Source organism: Microtus pennsylvanicus, chromosome 2 (genome assembly GCF_037038515.1).
Source record: "Microtus pennsylvanicus isolate mMicPen1 chromosome 2, mMicPen1.hap1, whole genome shotgun sequence".
Taxonomy (NCBI): domain Eukaryota; kingdom Metazoa; phylum Chordata; class Mammalia; order Rodentia; family Cricetidae; genus Microtus; species Microtus pennsylvanicus.
This window is the reverse complement of record NC_134580.1, coordinates 127506449-127525528: the sequence shown is the minus strand read 5'-3', so window position 1 is coordinate 127525528 and position 19080 is coordinate 127506449. Positions and strand designations below refer to the sequence as shown.

At 53.8% G+C, this 19080-nt stretch overlaps 1 protein-coding gene across 1 annotated transcript; it reads right to left on the bottom strand.

Annotated features, from left to right (window-relative positions):
• Positions 1–1057: 1057 nt before the first annotated feature.
• Positions 1058–15116, bottom strand: Scrt2 (scratch family transcriptional repressor 2). The gene is made up of 2 exons (XM_075962483.1): positions 14556–15116; positions 1058–3739 (listed from the first exon to the last, which is right to left on the bottom strand). The coding sequence occupies exons 1-2, from the start codon at positions 14686–14688 to the stop codon at positions 2952–2954; spliced, it is 921 nt and encodes a 306-aa protein (XP_075818598.1). The 5' UTR covers positions 14689–15116; the 3' UTR covers positions 1058–2951.
• Between the last annotated feature and the right edge of the window lie 3964 nt (positions 15117–19080).

Below are 19080 nucleotides of genomic sequence, written 5' to 3'. Positions count from 1 at the left end.
GCTAAGACCAAGCATTCAAAACTAGTACTATGTCTCCGTGTCATGATTTGGGAGCTGGTTGGTGGCCCAGAAGAAAGATGGCTACAGATATCCCTCAAACTGCTAATTGAGGAGGAAAGGGTGGGGTGGATCCTGGACCACTGTGATGGGGATGGAGAAGCCTGAAGGGCACCAGCATCCATCCCCACCTCCCTTAGAGTGTCGGCTCTAGTGTGGGGCTGAGAAGTTGAAGCCTCTTCTCTTAGACTTCCTGGCAGCAACAAAGTTGCCCATAAATTAAATTTGGTCAGTGGAATGCCCTTGCCTGGGATCTGGATGGCGGAAGTGTGCAGGGACCACTTTCTTATTTGACTCTTGTTGCTTTCAAGATGCCCTTGGAGAGCCTGAACTCTGTAGTGACATACAGGCTACCAGCATATCAAAGATGGAGCTATCAATCAAGGCAGTGATTGTTGCCTTCTGATCCCTGGACAGCATCTATGGTGCTGTTTTGCTTTTGAGAAGTTCTTACTATGCAGCCTTAGCTGGCCTGGAATTTACTATGCAGACCAGGCTAGACTGGGTTGAACTCGCAAGAGTTTGCCTTCTTTGGCCTCAGTCTGGGTTCTTGACCACCGTCACCTAACTGTGGAAGAAGTAGTTGTCCTGGCAGACGTTCTGCGATGAAGTTCTGGGGTCCAGCTGAGGACCCCGTCTTTTCCTGTGGCTCTTTTCAGCAGCTAATTCTTTAAATTAATTGCCTTCTGTTTGAGTCTAAGCCCCTGATTTAGCATGGAGCTTGTTCTCAGACTGGATAGACAACAGGCTGCAGGTGGGAGGATGAGGACTGTCACTGTGGCCTGTGCTCCTCAGACCCCATTGAAGACGGTGTGTGTTGGGGGTAGGTTGTCCCATAACTGTCATTGTTGGAACATTAGTACACTGTTCCACTCTCAACCGCCCCTCCCAAGGTGTGTGGAGGGAAAACCTATAGGCACGGGGGTGGGGGTGGGGGGGGTGGGGGGGGAGTCTAAACGCGGTCCCCGGCAAAGGTCTGGAGGCACTGGTCAGTGGCCAAAGTCCCTTTAATATCCCTGAATTGCGTTACAAGTAATACTGCTGAAGATGGGGAAGGAATAGGGGTGAGGATGAGTGGAGGGTACGGCAAGGGAGGGGCCAAAGGCTTAGCATGCATGGGAAATTATTGCTGTCAGAAGTTCCTATTTACAGGGTCAGCACCCTCCATAATTGCTTCTGGTGACCCCTCTCTCTCCCACCATCTCTGCAGCCTCCCTTCCAGGAGCCTGGGGCAGAATGAAGCTCCATCCCTCGGAAGCCCCAGAGAGGGGCCTGGAGCGGTCTGCATTCTCCTCCCTCTTTTGTGGCTAGGGGGAGGGGGAAGAGGTCTGAGTGTCCAGGACTCTTGTCCACAAAGAGGACACAGAGGGATGCGGGTAGAGGCGTGTGCTTAAAGCAGAGGGGGCCGGGCCGGTGCGCGCGGAGGTGTGTGCTTCGGTCCTCGCCCGGGCATGCAAAAGCGCGGTGGAGGAGGTAGTGGTGGCCAATTGGCGCCTGGCTGGCAGTCCCGGCCCCTCTGCCCGGGAGAGTTGCATAGTCGTGGCCGGGAGAGAGCACTCCTCCCGGGAGCAGGCCAGAGGCCCCAGCGGGGTCCGGGGCTCAGTCGGTCCCTGGAACCTGGGGTCCCTCTGAAAGAGGAATAAATAAGAAACAAAGGAGGAGGGTCCAGAAGGGCTTCCTGGGACCGGAGTGGAAGGCTCAAGAGGCCGGGGACCTGCCCCGAAATAGGACCTTCTGATGGCCCCTCCCCTGCCAGCTGAGGATCAGCAGGCCCCCCCCCCCCCACATTTCTCCAGGCCTCGTCCTAAGGAGTTCAGGCCTCTGATAAGGGTGGTCTTCTCCCCAGACCCATAGGGGAGGAGCAGCGAGCTATGGCCTTGCTGACCCTGCTCCTCGACTTCCCAGTCCAGCTGGGGAAGCCAGACAGTCCCTGGGTGAAGCCAAGAGATTAAATAGAATAATAAATAGATAAATAAATAAATACACAAATAAATAGCTGAAGGGGCCCTGCCAGATGAGGGGTAGGGTCCATGGGTGAGGTGCAGAGGTGAACCTGTGGTCCTGGGGTGAGGGAAAGTGCTCAGATAATCCGTGAAAGGTGCAGCTCCCTGCCTGAGGCCTAGGCAGGAACTGTCCTGGGGTAAGAAGGGTCACCTGAGAGGGCAGAGCCCTGGGCTGCCTCCCAAGTCTGTTCCCAGCTAGGAAAACTGAGGAATGGAGATCTACTAGAGGGAAGCTGGAGAGAGCAGGGAGTAGAATGGCTGATGAGATCCAAGAAAACTAAATAGGGCGGAAATGTTAGGTAGGACGTGTGAGTGGCTGGACCTAAGGCCTAAGCATCGAGGGGCTCAGGGGTGGACAGGCAGGGGACTCCAGGAGGGGTGAAGATTAGATTCTCGAATGGACACGCGCGTACACACACACACACACACACACACACACTCAGCAGAGAGACCCAAAGGATCGGACTGTGTGGACAGGGAAACCGAGGCAGACAGGAAGTCAAGGGTACATTCGGGTTTAGAATGAGAGCTCCAATAGAGGAATGACTCAGCTGAGAAATGAGAAGAAAGCTCTAGTAAGGAGCACAGCTTAGAGTCGGGGCCGGAGAAACTTCCAGCGCAGGGACCCGAAGAGGTACGGACCTGGTGCCTGAGTTGGGAGCCTTGAAGGCCAGACTTGGGGTCAAGGTCCGAGTTGTGGCCAGAATGGACAATGTGGGTGGGCGCAAAGGGGGATCTGGTGCAGGAAATGAGAGGTGGGCTTGGTGGGGGTCGAAAAGAAAATCCTGGGTCAAGATGGGATTCACCCTCACCCCGCCGAGGGTGCAGGCAGGGGAGACTCTAGACTGAGGGGTGGGAGAAGCCTCTGCGGGCACCCGGCGTAGCGGAGGCTCAGCTGGCCGGGCCGGCGGGGGGCGGCGGCTCGGCAGCCTTGACGCATGCGGCCTCGCAGTGCTTGTGGAGGTAGGACTTGAGAGCGAAGCTCTTGTCGCACTGGCGGCAGCGGTAATGCTTGAAGGCCGAGTGCGTCTGCATGTGTGCGCGCAGGTTGGAGCGGTCGGCGAAGGCCTTGCCGCAGTGCGCGCAGCCGAAGGGCTTCTCGCCGGTGTGCGAGCGCATGTGGCCCTGGAGCAGCCAGGGCCGGGAGAAGGCCTTGCCGCACACGCCGCACTTGTGGCGCAGGTTGTGCGTGAGCACATGCATGGCGAGCGCGGGCATGGACACGTAGGCCTTGCCGCACGTCGGGCACTTGCGCGCCAGCTGGCTGTCCAGGCTGCGGTGCGTCTGCTTGTGGCGGCTCAGGTTCGACGACGTGGCGTACGTCTTGCCGCACTCTGCGCATGCGTGCCGGTGCCCGCCGCCCGCTGTCGCCCCCGAGCGACCCGCGCGCTCCCCGCCGCCGCCGCCGGCGTCGCCCGCGCCTGCCGCGTCCCCGCTAGCCCCGGCGCGGCGCCTCCGCGAGCGCCCGTCGGAGATGAAGAAGGCGTCCATGGAGTAGCTGTCGGTCACGGCCGCCTCCCCGCGGAAGTAGCGCGCCGACAGGCTGGACTGCGGGCTCTCGGGATCGCTGTACTCTTCCGACGCCGCGGTCGGGTATGCGGGTTCGGCGGGCGCCAGCTCCAGCCCAGGTTTCTGCTCGCCATCGTAGCCGCTGGGGGGCAGGCAGTGCCCCACATAACCTGCGGGTGACAAGGAGGGGAGTGAGGATGCGGGAGATGCGGGGGCGGGGGGAGGGTTCCCCGCAGGCCGCCTAGCACCGATGCTCACTCAGCTGGCCTGCCCACCCAGGCCTTCCTGGGTGAACCTCTGTTGGTGAAGAGATTGGCTCGGTTCTGCCCACTTGGCCTTCATTGTCACAAGTGTGCACAACAATGCGCTGGAAGTAGCCTTTCACTCTCTCTAGGTGAAGAGATTGAGGCATAGGGGGCAGCAAGCAATCTAAGCTTGCAGAAGCTCTGCAGTCCAAAGATGCCCATCCCCACCCCAAGAATTATTTTGCATTTTCACCTCTGTAACATGCGCGAATATAAGTCTCTGTTTTTTTTATTTTTTTATTTTAATATATTGTTAGGGGACCATGTAGCCCCGGCTGACCTGGAACTTATTTTGTAGTTAATTAAGCTGGCATCTAACTCACAGAGATCCTCCTGTCTCTGTCTCCTGAGTTCTGGGACTACATTGAGTGCATTCCATACTACAAAACAGCTTTTGCCTTTATCAAATTTCAGAGGCAGGAGAATCATCTGAGCTCAGGAATTTGAGGCCAGTGTGGGCAGTGCAGTGAGACCCCCATCTTTAAAAATGGTTGCTTTGGCCTGGCGGTGGTGGCGCACGCCTTTAATGCCAGCACTTGGGAGGCAGAGGCAGGAGAATCTCTGTGAGGTCGAGGCTAACCTGGTCAAAAGAGTGAGTTCCAGGACTGGCTCCATAGTTACTGAGAAACCCTGTCTGGAAAAACAAAAAACAAAACAAAAAAAATGTTTGCTTTAAATGGAGTTTGTAAGTAGACACCCAACTTCAGGGTTTTTTTTTTTTTTTTTTTTTTTTTTTTTTTTTTTTTTTTTTTTTTTTTTTGGTTTTTCGAGACAGGGTTTTTCTGTGGCTTTGGAGCCTGTCCTGGAACTAACTCTGTAGACCAGGCTGGCCTCGAACTCACAGAGATCCGCCTGCCCCTGCCTCCCAAGTGCTGGGATTAAAGGCATGCTCCACCACCGCCCGGCTCAACTTAAGGGTTTTTGACAGAACCCAATATAAAGTGATAAACATGTAAGTATTAAGCACTTACCGTCTGTCAGCCTGGACTTTATCCTTTACAAAGGCTAACTCAATCATCATAGGAAATATAGTTCCCATTACACACGTAAAGAAATCGAGAGTGCACAATAATTGCTATGTAAATGTTAGCATTATAATTACACTTCTTTTCTTTCTGCTCCAACAGTGCTTCGATGAAGCTTGTTTGTCTGCCCCTCCCACCACACTGCACTCGAGTTCTCTGGGCATGGGTCTGTGTACTCTGCCCTGCCTGGCACACAGCGTGACGAGTGAATGTTGCAGAAAGGAATCAGAGCCCGACTAGACTCCACCCTCCAAGAGGACTTACCAGTCAAGCGTGTGGCGTGTAATCACTACACCAGGATAGAGAGCCCTTGGTGTGTGTGTGTGTGTGTGTGTGTGTGTGTGTGTGTGTGTGTGAGAGAGAGAGAGAGAGAGAGAGAGAGAGAGAGAGAGAGAGAGAGAGAGAGATGCTCACTCTCCACCTGTTCTACTGGAGTCTGGACCAGAAATCCTGTCTGTCTGTCACGTGTTTGAAAGACTGCTCTGTGAGCAGGGTGAGGCTTTCTCAGGGGACTTGGAGGGGCTTCTGGAGAGCAGGGGCCACACCATTTGTCTCTGGCTCCCATGGCCTCTTCTGATCTTAGTGTTTTCCCTGGGGAGCCTGGGGGCTGGGCTCCTCAGAGAGTTCCTGGCAGACACTGAGCAAACTTATCATCCAACACTTAATTACCAAGTGTCCCCATTGTCCTTTGATTCCAGAGAACAATGGAGGTTAGGCCCTTTCCCCTGCTCTCACAGCTGAGGAGCTGAGGAGTGGCATTCCCATTTGCCCCTCTCCTTCTGACCTCTGGGACCTGTAACGCCCCTCTGCCCAGGGCTTCCCCCATGAAGGAGCAGCTGGAAGAGGGCTTTGTAAGCGTGATTCCAGCAATGTCTGGCAGGCTGGGCACTTTGGCCAGCTTCGTTTCCCTTAAAGGGCCTGGCTGACTATCTCCAGCCTTCTGCCTTTTCTGGCATCTGGGATGATCCCAGGTGGAGATCTGGACAAACCACTTTCCAACACTCCTAGTCTGCGTCTGTATTTCTCTGTCCTGTGTGTGGTCTGCACAGGAGCTGCTGCACACAGAAATCACTGGGGAGTCAGGGTGGGTGACTCAACAGTAAGGGACTCTGTGGTCAGGAGCAAGGGGGCAGTGGTGGAGACTTAATTCAAGAGTAGGGGTGACGACCATGGCAGCACTCATCTCCCTCTGGAAGGTCAGACTGCCCATGCCAGGAGTCGGTCTGTCACTTTGTCAAGGGCTGGGTTGTTTATCTGGTGGTTACTCCAAGACCCTGTCCTCCTTCAGCCTCCCCATGTGGTGCAACTACTGAGCTGCTTGCTGAGCACGCCCTGGGTGCCACTTCTGAGTCCTCTCAAAAATGTCTTCCTGACAGATAAGGAAACCAAGAGTGGTGGGACCTGCTCATGGGGTGGAACCAAGAGTGGAACCCACTCTGCGTGTTCCCTGTACCCTAGGGAACCCCCAGGAACAGGAAATGGCTGGGCCCCTCCGCTCTACAGGGCCCCAACAATGGTACCAGGTAAGTGCTTGTGAAGTGAATGTAATCAGGTGTTTACCAGTTAGCCTGGCTTACCATCCCGGCAGCCCAGCTGTCGGCAGTCCTGTCCGCCTGCTCTTGGCACAGTTCTGCGCCTCACAGGGCCCCAGCCATGGAACGGGAAGGGCAGTTTGATGCCAGATCAGGTACTAGCAGAATGACCTTGGGCTAGTCATCTGCCCTCCTGTGCCTTGGGTCCCTGTAAATGAGGTAGGGGGTGGTCATGTGATCATGTGACCAGCACGGTTCATTATTTACTTGTTATTTGTTTGTTTTTATTTTCGAGACAGGGTATTACTGTGTAGTTCCGGCTGTCCTAGAACTCATTACGTAGGCCAGACTAGCCTAGAACTCACAGGGATCCACTTGCCTCTGCCTTCTAAGTGATGGGATTAAAGGTGTGTGCCATTATGTCAGGCAGGGACCCCCACTTTGTATGCTCTTAGTAATGGATGGCGACATACTGGTTAAAAGCATCACTTGGGAAGCAGTCTGCCTGCATGAGGCTGTGCCGTTACCAGTCCCAGCTGTGTGGCTGTGGTGGTTTGAATGAGATTTCTCCCGTGGGCTTAGATTTCCGAATTTTCGGCCCCAGTTGGTGGCACTGTTTGGGCAGGTTTAGGAGGTATGACTTGGTGAAGTGTGTCTGTGGAGAGCAGGCTTTGAGGTTTCACGCCTCACACCATTTCCAGAATGCTCTCTCTGCTTCATGCCTGCCATTGAAAATGTTCAGCTTCCTACTCCAGCCGCCACACTGCCACTGCGGTCATGAACTTGTATCTCTCTGGAGCCATGAGCCCAAATAAACTTTGATAAGTTTCCTCGTTCATAGTGTTTTATCATATCATAGCAACAGAAAAGGAAGCAGTGCAGTGACCTTGGTCCATCAGATCATACCTCAGCCACGTCGTTCCCCCCACCCCCACCTTTGGAACTGAGCCCAGGGCCTTGTGCATGCTAGACAAACACTCTGATACTGAGTTACCTTCCTGGCCATAACTGTGTGACCTTGGACAAATTACTTGACTCCTCTGTACCTCTGCAACGTCAGTAAAGGACCCTCATTAGATGTTAGGCTCTGTTTGAAGTATTTTGCATGAGTGACCATTCCATCCTCACAACAGGACACCAAGTCCCAAGGAAGTGAAATGATGTTCGCTGTGCCTGACTCTAACTGGATTTTTGTGATTTGGTTTCCTTGGTATCCATCTGGGAGCATCTTGCTGCTTATCTCTGGGCCTCTGTTGCCTCTTTTGGGTTATGTAATTTCCCCATCATATTTTGATGAAAAAAGCTAGTGCGTAGTAGGAGCTCTACTCATGTGCTGCCTGTGGTGCCCTCTGCTAGTGACTTGCAGCACTGCAGCATCTTATCCTGACACAGAGCCCTATGAAAATAGGGGTTCCTCAAACAACAGCTGCTCGTTTGCCTAGGGATACATATGGGGTTGCCTTCAGGACCGGCTCCATAAGCCGATGTTAGGGTCTATGAGATTTAGCATAGGGACATTATACGACGACAGTTTGCTTAACCATGTCCAGATTGGGTGGGTTTTACTTTGTGACATTCATTAGCCAGGTTGCCTAACCTCTGGGTTCAGCATGCGTGGGAAGAAGGTTGGCTAGGATGCATGGAAGACTCTTCTGTATTATGGTGGAACCACTTCCTGTGTGATGCCCTTTGTCCCCTCTACATCTTACTCCTTCATACTCCCTGTTCTCTTGAGAGGTCTCCCCCCTGTGTGACACCGGGCAGAAGGTTAAGGATTAGCCCACCACACCTGCACAAGGGAGTTTCTCATAGAAGCGAATGAGATAACGCATGTACAGCACTCTGGCCAACACCAGGCACTCGGCATCCAGCCTCTCAAGCCCTTGCCATTATTATCCCTGTATTTTCTGGGGATGTCCAGAGACATAGTGTCTCAGGCTGCCATGTGACCTTGGGCAAGGCACCTTGCTTCTTTGGCCTGAGCCCTGGAAGATCCTTTGCAACACTGTGCACCAGGCTTTGAACCTTAGCATAGAACCACTCAGGGCTGGGCTGTAGAAGACTGCCCTCCAGCTGACCAGCAGAGCAGACACTTAGCTCACTCCCGGCTCCTGTGCAGAGACTCTAGCTGTGTGACCTCAGTTAAATCCTGAGGCTGAAACCCCAGGCACAGGGACCAGAAGAGCCTCTGCCATGATTGTGGGGAGTACTCAGGTGGCGGGTGTGCCTCCTGAGAATGCCCAAGAGTCTGTACGCTTTAGACTGCAGCATCCATTTCAAAAGCTTCTAGTACCACAGGAGTGATAGGAAGAGAAATTATGAAGATTTACATGCTGAGTCCCCTGCATGCTGCCTTATGCACCTGCTTGACCCTAGGGTCTGAGAGGAAGACTCTTATAGTCCTACTGTGTCTGCTAGCTCTGAAGTCAGCACCAACCAGCCCTGGGAACAGCTGTTACAGTATGCCAGAGGCCCAGTGAAGGCAGAGGACTTGGCCAAGGTCACTAGACAGGGAGTCAGGCTTCAGGACCCAGAGCCAGTATTTCCTCCAGAGCACCAGAGAGAGACTGGAGGCCTATGGGGAAGGGAAGAGAAGCAGCTGGGTGGGGGTGTCTCCCAATAGTGCCACCCAGTTGGCCTGTGTCTCATAGGGTATTGACGTGATGGACTGGGGAGAAGCCGTCGCTCTGGAAAAAGGAACGGCTCTCTATTCATCTTTGTAAATGATACTCAACAGTAGTGACTCACACTTACGGAGCACTGACTGCATGTGAGGCCTGGGCTGAGGCTTGATGACATTAGCTCAAGTATAAGGTCATACCCACCCACACCTTTCTGAAGAAGCTAGAGCCTGGAGAGAGGCCTTGATCCTCCCAGGGCCACAGGAGCTCTCGTCAGAGCCTGCCTGGTGGCTGCCTTGTCTTCATGGAGCCCAAAGCTCTTCTTCCTGGTATCTCCCAAGACTGCCAGAGTGCCAAGTATACTCCAGGGAATTTCTAGCCCCAGTCCCACCCCCCTGTTCTGAGATGGGCAGAAGAGGGGGCTGCTGGGTTCCTGGAGAGGACTCATCCTGCTGCAGTGGGGGCCGCGGGGATGCTGCGTGGGTATATTTAGAGCTATTTCTTGCTGTGCCAGGGCCTCAGGCCTCAAGAATCAGCGCCAGCCAGCTGAGCAGAAAGCCAGGTCTGTCAGCAGCAAAGCAGGATAAAAATAGTTTCTCCTGTCTGCTCGCAGAGCTGGGCAAAGGGGCTGGGTACCTCCCCCTCCCCCTATTATAGCATCTTTGTTAGCTGCTCCCTGGGCACTGGACCAGAATGACACCCACCTTCTCTAAAGGCCTGGCAGCTGGTACATCTGCCCACAGGGGTGCAGGGGGCAGAGTGAGGGGTCTGGCTGAACACAACCAGGGCTGCAGAGCCTGGGGCCAATGCCCACTGACCCAGGCCCAAGGGGCTTCTAGAGAATTCCAACTCTCCTCCCCCACCCTGACTCCTGAAATTCCCTATGTTCTGGGCTTTCCTGACAGTGACCCAGTTCCTGTGTCTCACAGGGAGGTCCATGGCTCCGTGAGAATCAATAGGAAGGACTTTGCGAGGGGCTGTGGTGATGGGAGCAGTGGCTTGGGGTCCGGAGTTACCAGCACTGGCTGCTGAGGCCACGTCCTGCTCCCCTCTGCTTGTCTGGTTCTGGGCTTCCTGAGCACAGGTGTACTGCACACAGTCTACCTTCTCTTCCGCGTTCCTCACTCCTGCCCTTCCCTTTCTCTGCCCCAGAAGAGTACAATCAAAAGATCCCCTTCCAAAGCCCCTTCCCTAGAGACTGGCAGCAGACACTCACTCCAGGAGGAAACACCAGGAAAGCAGGCCTAGGGGCCTGGGGCCTCCAGCTTGCCCAACAGCATCTCAGACTACCCCCCAACCCCCCATAAGGCCCCCAGGCTATGGGCCCTAGAGTACTCAATATGGATGTATGCAAGGCTCCATCATCTTTAGATCCCAGCCACCCTCCTTGCCTTTTTCCCCTCTGTAGATTGCAGCAATTCTCCCAAACTGTCCTCTCCTTGCAGGGTGAGTATGTGTGCACGTGTGTGTGACTCCAGAGACCTTGGGCCTGGAGTGCTCTCCTGCCCTCTCTCGGGAATCACGGCCAGCCTCCGTCTTCCTTAGGGACCCAGATCTCTCATTCTGGGTGGGTCCTACTATTCCATACCCCTACTGAGCCCTGATAGGGAAACTGATTCTTGAGTCCCCAGTCAGAGCTGAACTAGGGCATGCTCAGCTACTCCGTCATGACAGAGAAACTGAGGCTGAGGAAGATAAGCTAAAGCTACCCCCAAAATTTCTACCTTAGGCAAGCTTGAGATGATCTGGAATGACCTTGGACTGGAAATTGGACCTAGACCTTAGTCCTGGACCCAGACAGAATCTTGAGCTGGAGCAGTTTCTAGGCATTGAATGTGCCCTGGATACCAGACCTGGTCCTGTAAGCTTAGGCACTCACTTTGGACCTAGAGTCTGGGCCTACTCCTCAACCTGAAGTTGGATATAAACATGGGACCTGGACACGCACATGTCTTTCACTTGGACCTCAGCTCTAGCTCAAGATCAACACATGGTTACAAACACATGGTGTGTGTTCTTGGGCACCCACCCAGCCTTCTCTGGGGTCCCTCAGCTGAGGGATTTGGGTATTCCCCTGCATCCCCAGATGGACTTTTTGAGGTATGGGAAAGATAGGTCTATTTAACTGGGTTCCCAGGCCCAGCTCTGGAGCGACGACTCGGCGCCATCAGAGGCAGTGAGAGGAAGTGGAAGCCGGTGTAATGTGGTCAGCTAGATAAGCCCATGGGTAGGATAGGAGCGCTCTTGAGCCTGCTGGGGGAGACTTAATGTAGCTGCAGAGGGCAGACAACTGTGTTATTGGATCGGCATTGATCCCTGTCTGCCAGGAGGGTGCACTCTGAAAGGGTGTGGGTAGGACAGGGCTGGGGTAGAGAGGGAGGGGCCCTGGCTCCCAGCTGGAGGTCAGAGGCATGTGTGAGGGGAGATGTCCTTGGCAGGGGTCCACAGAGACCACTGATACGCAGAAAGTAAGCAGCTGCCTTGTCCGAACTGCAGAGTCCCAGCACAGAGCAATGGGCTCTGGGACTAGGAGGGTGGGCTTGGTAGAGTTGGAGGGCTAGGTTTTGTGGGGAGGAAGGAGAATAACAGTTGGCACTTCTGAGAGATAAATCTATGCTCAGAGACACCCTGGGAACAGAGAGAAGAGAAGGCTCCATGGAGGTCACCAAGGCTTGTTGAAAGCTAGGGGACTTAGGACTTTGTCTCTTTTCTTCTAGGAGCTCTGGAAGACTCTGTCCTGAGTTCTTCCAACTTGGAGGGGGCGTCCCTTCTCTATTTGAGATTCTGTAACCCTGGAGTCAGTCTAGAACCATGTACACAAGATGTTTACCTTTAGAGACTAAAAAGAGACTAGAAAAGGGTGGGGGAGGGAGTATGTGCATGTCTGTGATGTGTGTGGGGGGTGTTCTCTAGGAATTCTCTACAATTCTTAGGCACTCCCAGAGATGGGGGTTCACCTCACTTGGAGTTCTCTGCCATTATGAGAAGCCTCTGGCTTCTGCACCCACAGTTCTTTCCCTCCATGACCCCCACTTCCAGCCTCATCCTAACCCTGAAGCCCAAGCTGCAGAAATGGCTTGTAAGAGGATCTTTCTAATAACTGGAACTCCCTCCAGCCCCAGGCCCTCCCTTCTTCCTCCTTCTCCCTCCATCCCTCCCTGTTTCTTCTCCTCTCCCCCTCCTTTCTTTCCCCTTGTTTACACAGCACACTTACACACGCTGGGAGAGAGGGGGAAAATCGTCAGCTCAGCAATTTTTCACACTTCTCTCAAATGCTCAGCAAGGTTATTTCCGGCAGAGCGGAGAGACAACGGGCCACCAGGAGCCAGCAGGCTCTCTGAGGACCCTCAGAACACTTACCCACTCAGGGAGCCCTCATTGCCCGGTCTGGCCACACCCCATGGAGGGAGGAGGTCCATGCAAAACAAGACAGAGTAGACCCTATGTTTTCTAGGTGAAAGGCTACATGGGCCATCCTGATTTCCACACTAACCATTCACAACAGACAGGGCAAGACGCCTTTACCACGAGGCAGCTGGCACAGACCTAATCTGGGAAAACTTTGTCTCTCAGACATAGTGGGTGAAGAGAGCCCCAAGGAAACCATGACAGCAGATCCCAGCATCCCCTTAGACCCAGTGTCTCTGACATCAGTTAACCTTCCACGGAAACCTAGCTTGTCAAAGTTGGAGGGATGCTTAGTACATGACATCTAAGCTCTTGCTTGCACTGCTGGGGAGGCTGAGGACCAAAGAAGGGGCACTTGCCCAAGGTCATCACAGATCCAGAGCTACTCTATAGAGTCCCAAGCCAGGCATGTAGCTAGAGCAGCTCCAGGCTTTCCCAGAGGGCAAGGAATTGATGATCTGTCTCTTTAGGAAAGGGACAAAGGCAGGGGCAGTTCTAGGCTGCTGCACCTGGTGGGACCTCTGTAAAGACACCTCCATCTCCATCTGTATTCCCCATCATTCATGTGGGGGTCTATCCAAAGCATGTTTGAACAAAATTCAAGGCCAGGCATTTCTTGCTTCCCTCTTGAGCAACAGCCTTCAGTTTGGCTGTGAAATTCTCTGGGTTTCCTCAGTTGGCTCAGGGATAGGATCAAGGGGGCCTCAGGAGAGTTTTATGTCAGTCTCCTAAGGGATCCTATGGACCCCAAACCCTCAGAGACTTCTCTTCCTTCATACCAGCTCCCCACACATGTTCCCCAGTCTTGGCACAACTCCAGGTCCACCCTCTGTCCTGCCAGCCCTCAGCCCAGACATCTCCTGGGCTTCTGCCTTCCACCCCAAGGTCCTGGAGGTTAAGAAAAGAGGACAGCGGAGTGGGAGATGGGGGCAAAGGAGTGGAGGGCTCTGTGGGTAGCTAAGTGAAGCCAGAAGCTGAGGGGCTCTAAGAAGCACCCTGATGGCTGCCTAACTTCTGTGACCTTGATGAGGTCACAGAGCGCTTTGCTCAGCACCTTCTCTCACCTGGCTCGGCAGAGTGCTGGCAAGTGGCTGAGCGCTTGCAAGTCTCTTAGGAGTTGCCCCCAACCTCCTGGGTTTCTGCTTGCCACTTCCATTCCCAGTTCAGACTCATTCTTAGTACCTTGCTCTTGTTCTCCTAGCCCTGTGATGTCAGAGGTCTCATGGACCAAAGCGACTCCTCCTCCCCAGACACCTGTCCTGGTAGGGCTGTTGAGTGCTATCGTGATCCATCCCCTTGGGGAGAAACAGTTTCACAGAAGCACCCTTCTCTTGATATCTGAATGTCACCCCCTTTGGGTCTTGAATGACCTCTCTTGTCCCCCAAGCCCTTCTCCCTTAGAAGAACTTGCTCTAACAAGAGATGCGGAGTGGGGGTGGGGCAGGACATAGAGGGTTTCAGAGGAGCAGCAGGTTTAGTTGTTAGGGGTGAGAAGCCGGAGAGGATGAGTGCCGTCCAATGGACCAGAAGGCGCCCTGGGGGAACCCCTTCCAATAATCTCATCTTTTGAGTCCCTAGGACAGGCCCAGCCTTTGGCAGGCATGTGGCAGAGGGTAACAAAAGAGTTGGAGAGAGGAGGGCTGGAGAGCACTTGTCTGGCATTGCCAGGGGGAGTATGGTTGAAGGGAGGTGGGGTGCGCCCACTTTCCCCAAAGAGCCAATCTCCTCTCCACAGGGATTGGCAGTCCTGGTCCCTTACCTTCCTATCAGGGATCATACAGTCAGCCAGTCTTCCTCCTTTAACACTGAGAGGTTACTCCAAGCCGCCCCCACTAGCGTTTTAGGGGTGTCCTCTCTCTGTCACCCCCTCACTCCAGCCGTATTCTAGGGTCACAACTTTCCAAGTCCCGGCTGGCGCGTGGCTGCGGGATTAGTCGACCCTACCACTTTCCTTTGTACGACCTAGCCCCAGCCCCGCCCGGCAGGCCCTCAGGAAGTCCCGGGGGGCTCACTCGGCCTGGGACGTCTCCTCTGGGGTTCTCTTCTGTGACCCAAGTTGGGGAGCCCTCGCTCCCCTCCCCTAGGGCCCACTCACCGTTGTCCCCTGGAGGCCCGCGGGCGCCGGGCAGCACGTAGGCAGTCTCCAGGGGGTGGTAGGTGGGGGCTGGCACCCCGCTGCACTGGAAGCCATCCGCTTTGATCTTCTTCACCAGGAAGGAACGCGGCATGGTGCCGCCGGGCGGGGGGCTCGCAGGGCACTGGCGGCCCGGTGGGGGAGGCAGCCGGCCGGCGCGATTGGCTGTCGGCGCGGGCTTCAGCACTGGACAGCTCCCAGCGGGCGGGCCGCCGCGGAGCCGGCTGGGTGGCGACGGCCTCGGCTCCGGCTCGGGTGCCGCTCGGGCGCGGCAGCGGCGGCGGCGGCGGCGGCGCGCACACTGGCGGTCGCTGGAGCTGTGCTCAGCACTCCGGCTGTCGGCTTTATATGGGACGCAGGCTGGAGGAGATCAGGTGGTCCCCCAGCAATGGAACTGTTCAGCGCTCTAATCCATCAAATGTCCCCCAGGACAATCGCTCCGCACACGTTCCCCTGAACCGGCGGAGGGGGCAGGCCAGGCGCAGAGAGGAACGAACAAGCAGGAGGGGAGAAAGTGAGAGGGACACAGGCGCAGAGAGAGAGAGAGAGAGAGAGAGAGAGAGAGAGAGAGAGAGAGAGAGAGAGAGAGAATGAATCAGAATGTGTGCGCGAATGTGTGTGTGTGTGTGAGAGAGAGAGAATGAATCAGACTGTGTGCGCAAATATGTGTGTGTGTGTGTGTGTGTGTGTGTGAGAGAGAGAGAGAGAGAGAGAGAGAGAGAGAGAGAGAGAGAGAGAGAGAGAGAGAGAACTAAGAGAAGGACAAAAAGACAGGAGAGAGAAACAGACAAGAAAGGCACAGGGAGAAAGTGGCAACACACACTCAGGAGAAAAAGAGAGGTCAGGACACATAAAAAGGAAGCCCCCTCCTCCCCGCACACACCCTCTAGTGGATGCGAAGAAAGGGAAAAAAGGTGCGAAATACAGGGAGAAGACAAGGAGATTGAAGGGTAAGCGGCCCCGCGCAAGTGGTATCAGGCACATGGGGACTCGGGGAGGGGGATGAAAAGAGTGAGCTGGCCAGCCACCACCCTCTGTCTGTAGTAGGCTCCCTCTGCCCCAGTTCTAAAGTGGCAGTGTGGATGCCCAGATTTAACTAGAAGTTTCCCTGCCCCCAGCTTGGGCTCCTACTAGAGCCCCCTGTTGGGTTTGGGATTCAACTTTCTTTTTCCGAACTGGTGGAAGGAGCGGTTCCCCCATGCCGATGCCGGCCTCACTCAGCGGGTCCTGTTCCAGTGCCTAGCTCCAGCGAGCGCTGCGAGAGGAAGTGAAAATCGCCCAGTAATTAATTTCCCTGCTGCCGGGAGGTGGTGGTTTTGACACATCCGAGGCTGTGTCTTTCCCTGAAGCGGGGGAGCAGACAATAGAGACACGTGGACTGAGAAGGGAGAGAGGGGAAGGGAGGGGGAGCAGGGCTCCTGCTGGAACTCTTTGCGGGTCAGCTCCTTTGTCTCTGGAAGGATCTAAGCAGACCCCCCATCCAATCCTAACCTGGGGGAGCACCCACACCTTGGAAGGATCAAAGAATTGGAGAGCTCAGTCTCCTGCTCAGAGGCAGCCAGGCAAACCCGGGGGTGGTAGATCAGCCAGAGCAAATGTGGGGTAAGGTCAGTGTGCCAGAGACCCAGCACTGGACTCTGGGGATGCCGGCCTCTTCCTGGAGCATATCATCTATTATGGATGCAAAGTTGATGGAGTGAAGATGTCCTTAGGGACCAGGTCCTCCAGTGCCAGTTGGGAGCGAAAGACCAGGTCACACAGCCAGCGAGTCAGCAGCAGTTTCCAAAGTACCCTCTGGCACCAGGAAGCCAAGGTCTATGGCAGTCCTGAAAGTGTGGCTGAGAAATCTCTCAGTAACATTTGGGGACCTGGTCTTGCCAAGATTCTGCATAATCTTGTTTACTTCCTAGTCGCACTGCTTTCTGTTCTGTTCTGCCCCTTGGGAATTTATTTTATTATTATTGTTGTTTTGTTTTGTTTTGCTTTGGCCTTAGATAACCACAGCCCTCAACTCACCGTCCACATTGTTATCTTGTGCTCCCGACTTAAGGAGCCTGCTTCCAGCTCTTCAGCCTGGCTACCCTCTTGGTCTCTGTGCAGGATGAGAGAGTGTCCTTTACCCCAGCTAACCCTACTTGTCGTCAAGACTTAGCTGAGATGGCATATCCTATAGATGGTGGCCTTGACTTCCATTATTGGGGACAAAGCCTGCTTGCCCACCAGTCTCTGAGCCTGTGAGGACAATGACTGCCCATATCTGACACAACACACTTTTTTAAAACAATGTGTTCCCGGGTTTTCCAGCCCTCCATATAGCTGTAGAATCTTGGGCAAGTTGCCCAGCTGATGTGTGCCTCAGTTTCTGCATTTACAAACGGAAATAATACTTGTTGCTGACTCAGGTGTTGCTGGGCACATTATCTGCCTATAAAGGCGTTAGACTGGTGATTGGCGTGTAGGAAGTGCTCAGTCCACTCAGGCTCTGTACGGACAGCTGTGCCTGGAGGGCCGAGCACTCATTTCTCATGTTTGTGGATTAACACGGAGGTAAGCATTCCTAGTCCCCATTGGATGAACACAGAACGGGGGATGCTTAAGTCAAAACTGTCCTTTTAAAGAGGTGTTTGGTGCTGGGAGGGTCCTAACATCAGATGTGGGTCCTTTAGACAAGGAGCCGGCAAAGGTCTCTTAGGAGAGGTGACACTGAAGCCAAGATGGAAGCCAGTCACAGGAAAACCAGGCAAAGACAGGGCCAGGAGGTATCCCATGTTCAAAGGCTTCTGGGGGCAGCAACAAGCTTGAGCGTGTTGAATGGCGAGAAGTGGGAGGTGACAAGGCCAGGTGGCAGAGGTTCTCACGAAGCCCAGAATAAGTGATGGATGCGTGCGCAGCTGTGACGCTGCACCTGAGACTAGATGGCCTTGTCGGCTGAAGAGTAGCATTGACTTCCTGTCTAGAAGAAGCTATCTGTACGCTGTGGCCCTTATTTGTACATAGCTGTATACTTGCTCTGGGCTGGGTCTTGGACTTCCTCTCTTAATGTCCAGGGCACTGAGGATACACAAAACGAGTGGATGCCAGGAGGTCCAAAGGTTTCATCACTCCATGACAGAACAGAGCCCAGATTGCTTACCAAGGCTCCAAGGGTCCACAAAGTCTAGGAAGGAGCTGGAGCTGGCCTGGTCTTCATCAGGATTTCCCCTTGGACAGACCATAGAGTGGCTCATGCATTCATTGACCAGTAAAGCCCCCACAGAAGTGATGTATCTCAGGCGTCTAGTAGCCAGCTAAGGCTAAAATCCCAGACCTTTAACCTCATTCAGAAGGTGACATGTGTGTCTTTGGTAGATGTGATGGATGGTTTTGATTGTCAACTTGATGTGATGTAGAACCACCTGGAGAAAGTCTCAATAAGGAACTGTCTAGATCAGCTTGGGCCCTGATAGTGCCTATGAAGGATTTCCTTAATTGAATTAATTGATGTGAGGAAATCCAGCTCACTGCAGGTTTGGGTCCTGGACTATATACTTGTGGGAAAAGTCAGCTGGGGACAAGCATCCACACATTCGTGTCTTTCTCTGCTCTTGACTCGGGTATAACTACCTGCTCCAACTCTGCTTGTCTTGACTTCCCTATAACAGCAAACTGTAACTTGGAATTCTGAGCTGAAATAAACCTATCCCCTTAACTTTCTTCTTCTGTTGTTGTGGTGATGGTGATGGTTGTTTTAAACTCTATGTGCATGAGTGCTTTGCCTGCATGTATGTATGCACACCATGTGTATATCTAAGAGATCAGAAGAGGGCATTAGAGCCCCTGAAGTGAACCCAGGTCCTCTGCAAGAGTGATACACGCTCTCAACTGTTGAGCCGGCTCTCCAGGCCCTCTAACTTGCTTTTTGTCGGGATAGCTGTTCATAGCCACAGAAACTAAGATAACAGCTCAGAAGAAACCAGCGGAGCACCTGAGGTTCAGAGTACCTCTGCAGGGATGAACTCTACTGTGGTGGTACAGCTGCATCACTAGAACACCAAGAAGGGTCTTCTGAGCCGGATGGTGGTGGTGCACACCTTTAATCCCAGCACTCAGGAGGCAGAGGCAGGCTGTCTCCAAGAAGATGTCCTCTATGGGTGTGGATGACCATATTGGGGAAGCACATGGCTTTATGTTAAGTGAAGGATGCAGACTTCAGAAATCTCTCAATAGGCTCATAACTGTGAGCCCGAGTCTAAACACATAGGCACAGAAAGAGGGTGACTGCTGGAACTTAGGGTGTTTTCATGCTCTTTTCTTGTCTTTTCCCCCAAAGACTGTAAAACCAGTTCAGTCCAACAAACACTCCTCTTGGGCATTTCTAACTATTTACTTCCAAATGAAAGAAATGAAGTTCAGCAAAGCATATCCTACTGTCCTTTTGACTTGGACACAGTGGCATTGCTGCAAGGTTGCAGTGATGACCAAATGCCAGCACACTGGTGCAGAGCTT